The 12,491-nt window shown below is 47.2% G+C and overlaps 1 protein-coding gene across 5 annotated transcripts in view; it reads right to left on the minus strand.

Moving 5' to 3' along the window:
• ATAD2B (ATPase family AAA domain containing 2B) overlaps window positions 1–3,675 on the minus strand; it is a 164,116-nt gene extending 160,441 nt beyond the window's left edge. For all 5 annotated transcript variants that reach the window (XM_066234023.1, XM_066234022.1, XM_066234020.1 and 2 more), the window contains exon 1: window positions 3,114–3,675. In XM_066234023.1, coding sequence (XP_066090120.1) covers window positions 3,114–3,323 — 210 coding nt within the window. In that variant the 5' untranslated portion in view covers window positions 3,324–3,675. The remainder of the gene's footprint in view (window positions 1–3,113) is intronic.
• Window positions 3,676–12,491: the final 8,816 nt, after the last annotated feature.

The raw sequence follows: 12,491 nt of genomic DNA on the forward strand, positions 1-12,491 counted from the left end.
ACCTACAGAATGTATCATGTTTATTTTCTTATTCTACAAATACCTGGGGGAAAAGCAAAACTATAGACATAGCTCATGGTCCAATAGCTTTTAAGAACAAATAAAATGTCTCCAAATACAATGGATGAAATAATCTAAAGAGTCAGAAGGTAAGGAGAAGGAAAAAAATCAGCATCAAGTGTAAAGAGAAAAACTTAACACAAAACTAGAGAAAGGGGAACCTCCTCAATTATGTATATTTCTTCCTACAAAAATAAGGGTCTCCTAAAGTAACAGCAAGAGCAGCTCCACTTCCCATCAAATAAGTCTTTACAGACACTAGCAAACATCTAAGACTCCATAGACATAGAAGATGTCTTTAAGCAGTACGCCAGAAAAGAGTGAACCAGGAGTGCTAAATTCTTGTAACATAAAACCAACTTGAGAGGAAGAGCTCACCAGGCTCAAATCAATACTCTTTAGAAACATACGGCAAAGAAATAGACAAGCTGCTTCAGAAATATATAATCCATAAATTTTTAAAAATCGGAACTATAATATCCTCTTCTAAAGCAGTGGTCCCCAACCATTTTTGGGCGACGGACTGGTTTAATGTCAAAAAATATTGTCACGGACTGGCCTTTAGGGTGGGACAGATAAATGTATCACGTGACCGAGACAAGCGTCAAGAGTGAGTCTTAGAAGGATGGAACAGAGGGAATATGGTCATTTTTTTTAAATAAAACATCATTCAGACTTAAATATAAATAAAATGGAAATAATGTAAGTTATTTATTCTTTCTCTGTGGACCGGTACCAAATAAATGGCCCACGGACCGCTACCAGTCCGTGGCCCGGGGTTTGGGGACCACTGTTCTAAAGGAACTACTCACAATTTAGGATTATTAAATCTCTTAAATTTCTCAGAGAAAGCAATTGGATCATTCCATCATCTACTACAACCAGAATACAAATCTTAAAACTGAAAAATAGCCTGACCAGGCAGTGGCGCAGTGGATAGAGCATCGGACGGGGATGCGGAAGGACCCAGGTTCAAGACCCTGGGGTTGCCAGCTTGAGCGCGGGCTCATCTGGCTTGAGCAAAAAGCTCACTAGCATGGACCCAAAGTCACTGGCTCGAGCAGGGGGTTACTCAGTCTGCTGAAGGACCGCGGTCATAGCACATATGAACAACTACGGTGTTGTAACAAAAAACTGATGATTGATGCTTCTCATCTCTGTCTGTTCCTGTCTGTCTGTTCCTCTATCTGACTCTGTCCCTGTAAAAAAAAATTTAAAAAACTGAAAAATATTTCAAAGTGAATCTTCATTACCCTGTTATTTATGTGGTCTTTTAAAACATTTTAAAAGGATCCTTGAAACCAAGTTTCATTAGCATCCTTATAGAAAGAACTTTATATCTTTCATTCTTCTAGCAATTTAAAAGCTACCAAGTGTTCATTTCTACATTAGATTATTGATTCCTTGCCTTTTAACATCTCCATAACAGCTGCTTGTCAAATTACCTCACCTCATTCCTCAGGGGGTAAAGACAGCATGATATCCATGAATTCAAAATTGGGACCACAAACTGATCAGTGACAGACAAGCTAATTGCGTCAGATGAATTAAGACACTGTTGTAACACTCTAGGCACTCATACAGCGTTATACAATTAAATGCTTATACTCTAAATATTTTATTTTCCCTTAAGTGTAAAGGACAGACCTTTACTTTCATTTTAAAATATATGTTAGTTTCAGAAAGTCAATAAGCTTGTACATGTGGAATAGTTTCTACTGAAAGCCTAGTTTTCAAAATAATTACTCTGAGCAGTTGGCACAACTTTTAGATTTGGCTTTGTTTCCATCTAAAAGCTCTCTAAGCCCCCAAATAGTCTATTAAGACAATTTTGAAAACATTTTCCAGAATTTCAGAAAATAAAAGCCAAATGTATTTTCAAAGATACAGTAAAAATCCTTCAAAATAGTACAGCAAAATGTCTGTTGTATTTACCTCAGTTCTTTCTGATTTGTGTCAGAGAGAAAGAGTGAGATACAGAGAAAAAGCACACACAAACCGTAATATTGTAGAGTCCTGTAGAAAATAAAATATTGCTTTCCTCCCATAGGAATAACAAAATGGAGTAGATTTAAAGGCATGTTTTAAAAGAATAGCAACTTCCAGCCAAATTCCCCTTGCTAAATTAGCTTGTTTCTAGACAAAAACAATCCTCTCTTTTCTGAATTCAACCCAACTCATACTACAAACTTACCAGTTCCTCTGAAGTGATAAAAACATATTGCCAGTTCAGAGTTTTACGCTGTACTGAAATTTCAATCACTTAAAAAAAAAAAAAAGAACTAAATCAATGGCCTTCTCCAAACGTCAGTTTTGTGACGGTGGGACAATGAGGGTGTTAATTCACCTTTTATAGCTATTCTCATAACAAAAATGTAGACCATCCAAGAAACCACGGGACTCGGCGATGACTACCTACTATCTGAAACCTTCGACATACCCCTTTGGTGACCCGAAAGCTCTTCCAGGTCCCTCACTAGAACCCCAGCCGGCCGGCTGGCTGACTCCAGCTCCAGGATGCCGTGTGATCTCTCCTGCGGGGCGAGGAGACAGCGCTGACTGTTTTCAAAGTTGGTGTCAGAGCAGCTCCAAACTTTTCTCAGCATCCCTGCCTGGCTGCCAAGTGGGGCTCTCCACTCACTTCCTCACCAGCCCGAACCAGCCCGGAGCAGTCGGGGAGCGAGCCGGAGTGCGGGACCGGCAGGAGCTGACACCCTGCACGGGAGGGTTTGACACCGCAGAGAACTTTCACTTCTCACCTCCGGCCCCGACTCCCCCGGAACCCTGCTCGCCAAGGCAGGACGAGGACGCAGAAACTAGACCGTTCTAAAGTCCCCGAAAGGTCCCCCCCACAAAGCCGCGTCCAGAGGAGGACTCAAGTGCTGTTCTTGACACAAAAGAGACGGGCCAGCAGAGCTGTCGCGGCCCTCGCCAGCCGGTGCCAGCCTGCCCGCGCCCGCAGGACCCGCTCCCCGGCCGCCCGAGGTGCCCGCCGCAGGCTCCCTGCCCCGGCCGGCCAGACAAAGCCCCCGCGGCCGAGCCGCCGCTCTTACCCGGGCCTCGTCCGGAGCGCCGCCGGCGCTGCCGCTGCCCCCGGCCTTGGCGGCGGGGCAGCTGGCAGCGCGGGTCTTGGAGGAGCGGGTCCGAGAGGAGATGAAATGGCTGCTGCCTCCGGCCGCCCCAGGCTCTGCTCCGGCCCCAGGCCCGGGCCCTGGCGACTTGGACCCGAGGAGGCGCAGAGAGCTCTTCCGGGTGTTCACCATGGTCCCGCCGGGAGCAGGGGTCCGCGCCGCGCCCGCTGCGCCCGGGAGAGCGGTGCAAGGCCGGCCCGCCGGCCGGGCCGTCAGGGCTAGCGGAGCCGGGCCGGGAAACGATCCCGCCGGACGCTGCGGAGCTCTGACGAGGCCCGGCGACGGGAGGGCAGAGGAAGGGAAGTCGGCGTGAGCAGACAAGTAGCGAGAGGAGGGAGCGATGCCCCCGGCCGACGGCTCAGACCCTCCGCCGGCTTCGCCCTCCTCAGCGGGAGCCGAGCGGAGCCGCCATTTCTGCCCCTTTCTCTGCCGTTCTCGCTCTGGAGCTCCGTGCGTCAGGGCTCCAGCGCCGCAGGGCCGACAAGGCTGCTTCCGGCCGTGGCCACTGCGGGGCGCTGCAAGGCCAGCCAGCCCTTCCCTTGCCGGAGGCTCCCTCCTGTCCCTCCGCCCCTCCAGGAGGCCCCGCCCAGCTGCGTGACGTCAGGCTTGGCGGCCAGGGCAGGGACGCTCTGGGCTACGTCAACTCTATGGTTTCCAGGTCTGGCCAGCCCTCTCGGAAGGGGGATGGGAAATACCCGAAAGCTCACGGATGATCTCCTAGACTAGACCTTCCAGACCCAAGTACCTTAACATCCCCACCATCACCACAGCTGGCTTGGACGGAGCACTGAGAAAGGTTAGGGGAGGGAGGGTAACCTGATGACCAGGTTGCTGTGGCCCGAGTTGGAATCTCAGAAATACCGAAGGCAAGACACTGAACTTGAATAACACTTTTCATGGCTGTAAAAAACAAAAAGTGACAAGTGTGATAAAATAGATCTGTGCCGTATCTGGCACACAGTAAGCTTTAAAAAAGAACAAATGCTAGAATCCTGCGTTTTTAAACAAAACAAGGGAGGGTCGTTTTCTATAACCCTAGCCAAATGTAAGGCAGATTCACAAAGAATAAATTCTTTCTATTAAGAGCCTCCTTTATTACTGCCACCCCCGCCTGCGCAAGAATTAAGAATACAAAAAGCTGAACACAAAAATTGTTAATTTGTGCCTGACCAGGCGGTGGCGCAGTGGATAGAGCGTCAGACGGGATGCCGAGGACCCAGGTTCGAAACCCCGAGGTCGCCAGCTTAAGCGCGAGCTCATCTGGTGTGAGCAGAAGCTCACCAGCTTGGACCCAAGGTCGCTGGCTCGAGCAAGGGGTTACTCGGTCTGCTGAAGGCCCACAATCAAGGCACATATGAGAAAGCAATCAATTAACAACTAAGGTGTCACAATGCGCAACAAAAAACTGATTGATGCTTCTCATCTCTCCATTCCTGTCTGTCCCTGTCTATCCCTCTCTCTGACTCTCTCTCTGTATCTGTAAAAAAAAAAAAAAAAAAAAAAAAAGTTAATTTGTGATTAAAGCACACGATTAATATAAAAAGCTCTGTTTTAAAGTAGGAATTATGTTCATTTAAAAAATTCTCGGTAGATTAGAGATAGAAAGCCTTACTATTCGTTGGGCAGAAGGTCTTTATGTTTGCTACACTAAGAAAAATTGAGAACTCGTGAAAAGTCTTCAATTTTATGCCAAGCTGCATAAAAATTAGAGCAATCTAGCCATCCACACTCCCAATGACCCTAGGAATGGACATCTTTTTTCTGTTTGGTGAACAGTGTAGATCCCAGGAAAGCGGACTAGTCTTTCTTACACTAATTTGCGTACCACACTGTCCGCAAGACACCACCCACCTCTTAAAATTGGCCTCTCATAGGTATAGAGATCTCGTAATGGCAACGACCTAGGGATTTCTGCATCGGTTAGCTACCATCGGTGAACAAAATAGTTTCATTTCCTGCATAAAGAGGATGGCTTTAAATATTATAGAAGGGTCCTGAAGGCTCGTCAAGGCATGCTTCAGCCTATACCACCCACTCTAACACTGGTACACCACGTCCCTGTCAATGTTGAGTCCAGGCTCCTCACTTCTGCCAGTGTGGCCCTTGCTCAGTCCCAATACCAGTTTTCCACCCAGTCCTACATTGGGTCATCCCTAGGCTCAACAATTTTACACTGGATACCAGATGAGCCCTACCAAGATCAAACAATAATGCTATTTGTAATTTGTGAGCATGAGGGAGGAGTCATGGCTGTCTTTTCCTGGCTCTAAATTTTTTACAATGGACTATGATGAGCTTGTTCTGTAGGGGCCCATTGAAGCAGAAGGTTTTTCTCTGGGGAACCTGTCTCAGTGCTGACTGCACTGTTGTAGTCTCTCAAAGTCTGCCCTATTTTTTCCTTCTTTATTTTTGTGACAGCAGCTTTGGTATTTGGAAGAGTTCAGATGCACATCTTCTGCAGCTACCACAGAATAGAGACCATTATAAAGTTACTCTTTGAAATATTTTCTCTGACTTTATTTCTATAAATGCTTTAAAAATAAAAAGTATCCAGAAGAAGTATATGGTATGCAAATTAGCATACAAAGGTTTTATGTGCTTTCCTTCTTTGTTTTGTTTCTGTGTTTGTTTTTTCAGTCCTAACTTGGAAAGCCAGGTTATGGGTTGGGTTACTATACCATACCATTTATTAACAACACACATTTAATCTAAACCCAACTGGTGTTAAATACTATACTAGGTCAGGAAATGGGAGGTTTGGGGTGGGCAGGGCTTGTTTGTTTTTAAGTATCAACAAGCAAGCAACAACTTAAATGAAGCAACTATGAGTTGATACTTCTTGTTCCCGACCTTCTTCTCTCTGTAAAATCAATAAATAAAATCTTTAAACTGCAAGGACTAGCAACATGCTAGGGGAGGAAAGGTCACCCTGAGGGTAAGTCCTAGCCTGTAATACTTGTTTTCCCAGTTTTACCCATTGCTAGGCACCCAGGACTTTCTGCCCTAGTGACATTCCATACTTAACCAATCATTCCTGCTCTGCTTATGTCTGTCTAACTGCCTATTCTATCAGAATAACCAAAACAATCTCTTTTTAAATTTTTTATTTAGTGGTTTTAGGGAGAGACAGACAGAAACATCAATCCTGACTGAGTATTGAAGCAGCAATTTGTATGTATTTGGACAACACTTTATTTTTTTTTATTTTTTTTTCCCTAAAGTTGGAAATGGGGAGGCAGTCAGAGAGACTCGTGCATGCGCCAGACCAGGATCCATCCGGCATGCCCACCAGGGGCGATGCTCTGCCCATCTGGGGCATCGCTTTGTTGCAACCAGAGCCATTCTAGTGCCTGAGGCAGAGGCCACAGAGCCATCCTCAGCACCCGGGCCAGCTTTGCTCCAATAGAGCCTTGGCTGCGGGAGAGGAAGAGAGAGACAGAGAGGAAGGAGAGGGGGAGGGGTGGAGAAGCAGATGGGCGCTTCTCTTGTGTGCCCTGGCCGGGAATCAAACCCGGGACTCCTGCACGCCAGGCCGATGCTCTACCACTGAGCCAACTGGCCAGGGCCAGGACAACACTTTAATCAACTAAATTATCTGTCCAGGATCCGAAACAATCTTTTTTTCTTCTTCTTTTTTTCTTTTTAGAAAAAGTTGGAAACAGGGAGGCAGTCAGACAGACTCCCGCATGCGCCAGACCAGGATCCACCCGGCATGCCCACCAGGGGGCGATGCTCTGCCCATCTGGGGCATCGCTTTGTTGCAACCAGAGCCATTCTAGTGCCTGAGGCAGAGGCCACAGAGCCATCCTCAGCGCCTGGGCCAACTTTGCTCCAATGGAGCCTTGGCTGCGGGAGGGGAAGAGAGAGACAGAGAGGAAGGAGAGAGGGAGGGGTGGAGAAGCAGATGGGCGCTTCTCCTGTGTGCCCTGGCCGGGGAATTGAATCCAGGACTCCTGCATGCCAGGCCGATGCTCTACCACTGAGCCAACTGGCCAGGGCCTCGAAACAATCTTGATAAAAAAGAACAAAGTTGGGCCCTGGCCGGTTGGCTCAGCGGTAGAGCATCGGCCTGGTGTGCGGGGGACCCGGGTTCGATTCCCGGCCAGGGCACACAGGAGAAGCGCCCATTTGCTTCTCCACCCCCCCCCTTCCTCTCTGTCTCTCTCTTCCCCTCCCACAGCCAAGGCTCCATTGGAGCAAGGATGACCCGGGCGCTGGGGATGGCTCCTTGGCCTCTGCCCCAGGCACTAGAGTGGCTCTGGTTGAGGCAGAGCGATGCCCCGGAGGGGCGGAGCATCGCCCCCTGGTGGGCAGAGCAGCGCCCCTGGTGGACGTGCCAGGTGGATCCCGGTCAGACGCATGCGGGAGTCTGTCTGACTGTCACTCCCCGTTTCCAGCTTCAGAAAAATACAAAAGAAAAAAAAAAGAACAAAGTTGGCCGGCTCATACTTTATGATTTCCAAAGCTACTACAAAGCTACAGTAATCAAAACATTATGATACTGACATAAGGACAGATCTTAATAAACCAATACATCTATGTCAATTAATTTTTGACAAGGGAAGAATCTTCACTTAATCAAATGGTTCTGGGACAGAAAAAAAAATTAAAAAGAAAGAAAGCCCTTTTAAAGCCACATCCATCCTCTCCCATTACCATCCTTCATCCCTGACAACCACTGATCTTTTTGTCATCTCTATAATTTGTGTGTGTGTGTGTGTGTCTGACAGAGAGAGGGACAGATAGCCACAGACAGACAGGAAGGGAGAGAGATGAGAAACATCAATCTTCGCTGCAGCTTCTTAGTTGTTCATTGATTGTTTATCACATGTGCCTTGACGGAGGGCTACAGCAGACCGAGTGACCCCTTGCTCATGCCAGTGACCTTGGGCTCAAGCTGGAGAGCATTGCTCAAACCAGATGAACCCGTGCTCAAACTGGCGACCTCGGGGTCTCGAACCTGGGTCCTCCACGTCCTAGTCTGACACTGTATTCACTGCGCCACCGCCTGGTCAGGCTGTCATCTCTATAATTTTATTTTACTTTATTTTCCTCTATAATTTTATTTTAAGAATGTTGTATAAATGGATCATATAGTATATAACCATTTGGGATTGACTTTTCTTAGCACATACTCTGGAGATTCACCCAGGTTGTTGCATATGTCAAGTGTTTGTCCCTTTTTATGGTTGCATAATATTTCATTGTATGTTCATTGTTGGTCAAATAAGTTTAAATATGATATATATGTTTGCTCGCTTATAGTTTGTATTGGGTGTGGGAGACAGCTGTAAGTAGGCTGGGTTATTATAGCCTAAGGCTTAGTTTTAAGACTAAGCTTTTCCCCACACCTTTGATGATGTGGGGTGGTGCACTCTCATGAGGAATCCCATTATGCCTCAGATAAGTGACTTTGTATCAGAGACTTCCTCATTTATATATTGCAATAAAGGTTTTGATTTCTACACTATAAAATGGGAGCAGACCAGGGGCTTGCTCTCTTGGTTCCTGAGATTAACATTAGAAGAGAAAGCAGAGAGAGACCACATGGAGGAGGCCAGGAGAAGTAGCCAAGATGGCAGAGTGTTGAAGAAGACGCCAGTTAGTGCAGAGTTTGTGTAGAGAGAAGGAGATGGGGAACAAAGGGTAGTGAGCTAGAAACCTTTGATTCTAGGAAACTCGGATAAGTCAGTAGCTTTGTGAGCACTGAATGAGTGGGTTTTGGAACCCCGTGTGTGTTTTTACTTGCCTGCAGGGTGCAAGCTAGGATTAAAGATAATGGCCCACCAGTTCTTGGCTCCGTTGTTTCATTACTGTAAAGCCAGTATCCACGGCCACTATCACAGCTGCCTGGCCCAGGCAGGTTCGCATTGGATTCGAACAGACAGTAATGAAACAACAGAGCCACGAACTGGTGGGCCATCATCTTTAATCCTAGCTTGCACCCGGCAGGCAAGTAAAAACACACACTAGCTCCAAAACCCACTCATTCAGTGCTCACAAAGCTACTGACTTATCCGAGTTTTCTAGAATCAAAGGTTTCTAGCTCACCAGATTAATTCACCTTCTCCCTGCACAATCTGGCTTTTCCTTCAGCACTCTGCCATCTTGGCTGCTTCTCCAGGCCTCCTCCACAAGGCCTCTCTCTGCTCTCTGCTCTCTAATGCTAATCTCAGGAACCAAGAGAGCAAGCCTCCGTTCTGCCCCATTTTATAGTGTAGAAATCAAAACCTTTAATCCAACATACAAAATAAGGAAGTCTCTAACACAGTCACTTATCTGAGGCATGATGGGGTTGCACCACTCCCCATCAAAAAGGGTGGGAAAGGCTTAGTCCTAAAACCAAGCCCCGGGCTACAAGGATCCTGCCTGCCCACAGCCCGCCCCCAACACACATTAGTATCACCTGGATGACAGGCTTCCCATGTGGGCAGCGTCATCTTTAACAAAGTGAGCATAATATATTTTATCTGCCCAACAATTATCGTCTGTCCGAATCCAATGCAAACCTGCATGTGAATGGCCACAATGGTGGCTCCTGGCTTTACATTCATTTTTCTAGTTAAGGACATCTAGGTGATTTCCAGTTTTTGGCTATCCCAAATAAAGCTGCTATGAACATTCAAATTTAATTTATAAAATAAAAATAAAGGTGTTGGGCAGATAAAATATATTATGCTCACTTTATTAAAGATGGTGCTGTCCATGAGGAGGCTGTCGCCCAGGTGATATTAATGTGTGTTGGGGATAGGCTAAAGGCAGGCAGGATCCTTGTAGCCTGGTGCTTGGTTTTGAGATTAAGCCTTTCCTACCCTTTTTGATGTGGAGTGGTACAATCCCATCATGCCCCAGATAAGTGACTTTGTATTAGAGACTTTCCTGTTTTGTATATTGGATTAAAGGTTTGGATTTCTACACTATAAAATGAGGGCAGAACAGGAGCTTGCTCTCTTGGTTCCTGAGATTATCATTAGAGGAGAGAGCAGAGCAGAGAGAGGCCACATGGAGGAGGCCAGGAGAAGCAGCCAAGATGGCGGAGTGTTGAGTGAGAGGCCAGTTTGTGCAGAGTTTGCAAGGGAGAAGGAAGGAGATGGGGAACAGAGGTGAATAAGTCTGGTGAGCTAGAAACCTTTGATTCTAGAGAACTCGGATAAGTCAGTAGTTTTGAGCACTGAATGTGAGTGGGTTTTGGAGCCCAGTGTGTGTTTTTTGCCTGCCTGCCGGGTGCAAGCTAGGATTAAAGATGATGGCCCACCAGTTTTTGGCTCCGTTGTTTCTTTACCGACTGTCCGAATCCAATGCAAACCTGCATGGGCCAGGCTGCTGTGATGGTGGCTGTGCCTACTGGCTTTACATAAAGGATAGAAAAAAAAGGAAGGAAGAGAGGGAGGGAGAAAAAAAGGAAGGAAGGAAGGAGGGAGGGAGGGAAGGAAGAAGGGAAGGAAGGAAAAGAAAATAGGACTCATAAGAAACTAATGAAAATCTCTTTGCCCAAAGGAGTCAAAGTAACTCCTTAGCACAGGCTTCAACAGACAGGATTTCTGGAGCACTGGTTTGAAAGTAGCACTCACCACAGGATCCCAGAATCAATTGAATAGGATTTCAAAAGATTCATGAGGTACCTCTACCTGGGTGAGGATGCAGGGGTCTGTAAGTGAGGCCCAATCTCATTTTGAACCCTGGCACTAAAAATTCTCAAGTAAAAAACAAACTGGGATATAGGGAAGTGAGATTTTATTTTGAAAAATTATTGCAACTGAGGGGATAGAGACTATTTTATTTCAATAAGGTAGCAGGGCAATTACTATAGGGAAAATATTTGACTGTCAAATAAAAACAAACAAAAAACTAGCTTTAGGTAAAGACATTTCATTGTAAGAGATTATTCCAAGAAGAAAAGGACTATTGCAGTGGGGTGTGTGGTATAAGGGCATGATTAATGCTATAGCGGAACTCTGACCACGCACAAGATCTGCAACTGTCTCCAAGGTCTGTTGGGCGTGTGTGTGTGTGTGTGTGTGTGTGTGTGTGTGTATATATATATATATATATATATATATATATATATATTTTTTTTTTTTTTTTTTTTTTTCCATTTTTCCAAAGCTGGAAACGGGGAGGCAGTCAGACAGACTCCGGAATGCACCTGACCGAGATCCACCCGGCATGCCCACCAGGGGGCGACGCTTCGCCCCTCTGGGGCTTCGCTCAGTTGCATCCAGAGCCATTCTAGCGCCTGAGGCAGAGGCCACAGAGCCATCCCCAGCGCCCGGGTCATCCAGCTCCAATGGAGCCTTGGCTGCGGCTGCAGGAGGGGAAGAGAGAGACTGAGAGGAAGGAGAGGGGGAGGGGTGGAGAAGCAGATGGGCGCTTCTCCTGTGTGCCCTGGCTGGGAATCGAACCCGGGACTCCTGAACGCCAGGCCGACGCTCTACCGCTGAGCCAACCGGCCAGGGCCTGGGCATTTTTTTTTTACAGGGAACAAAGGCTACAAAGAACAGGTTGTGGAAAAGTGGGACGAACGGCTGGAGGTAGCAGTGATTAATTGCACCTCAGATTAGCGAATATTTTACAAGGAAGTCAGCCTATTTTCAGGATTGGCAGATAAGAAGCTGTATGCTGGCTCAGGTTGAGGGTTGGGTCAAAGTTTAGGGGGCTGGAGAAAGGAGAGAAGCTTAACAAAAGTTTGGTCAAGTCTAGGTAGCCTGTGTTTTGTCCACACTGGTTAGTGAGTACGATCAGTTCAGCGAATCATGTACGAGGCAAAAAGAATGGGAAGTTGAAGTGTTTGTGTCTGACCTTGTCATAGGTAAACAAGGGGGCATCCCTGAGTCACATCTAAATCACATGGGGAAGGTGGTTTGCTGTAAACCGTTTCAAGAACACACAGAAGTAAGGAGGATTTCCTTAACTGTCGCTTTCCACAATCTCAGGGCTCAGATTCAAGTTAAGCATTTCCAGGGTTCAGGTTTAAGTTCAACATTGTCAGAATGCAGGGAAATCTCTCCACCAATTCGGTCAAAGGCTGAAGAAGTACAGCGGGGAAGGAGACGCTGGATGCTCAGGTGAGCGCACACCCAGCTCCCTGCTGCGCGGGGTGCAGAGGCCTCCAGCAGTCGCGCTTAGCGGCGGGACGCGGGTGACCGCCATGAAGCTGGGAACCCCGAGGCCAGACGCACACGCCGCCAGCCCCGCCCCCACGCGCGCCCTCGGGTCTGCGCAGAGCCGGTTCTGCGCGCGCCCGCCAGCCTCGGGCGGCGGTCACAGAGGAAGGCGGCCGGGTCCCGCAGGCGCAGGAGG

Source organism: Saccopteryx bilineata, chromosome 6 (genome assembly GCF_036850765.1).
Source record: "Saccopteryx bilineata isolate mSacBil1 chromosome 6, mSacBil1_pri_phased_curated, whole genome shotgun sequence".
Classification (NCBI taxonomy): Eukaryota; Metazoa; Chordata; class Mammalia; order Chiroptera; family Emballonuridae; genus Saccopteryx; species Saccopteryx bilineata.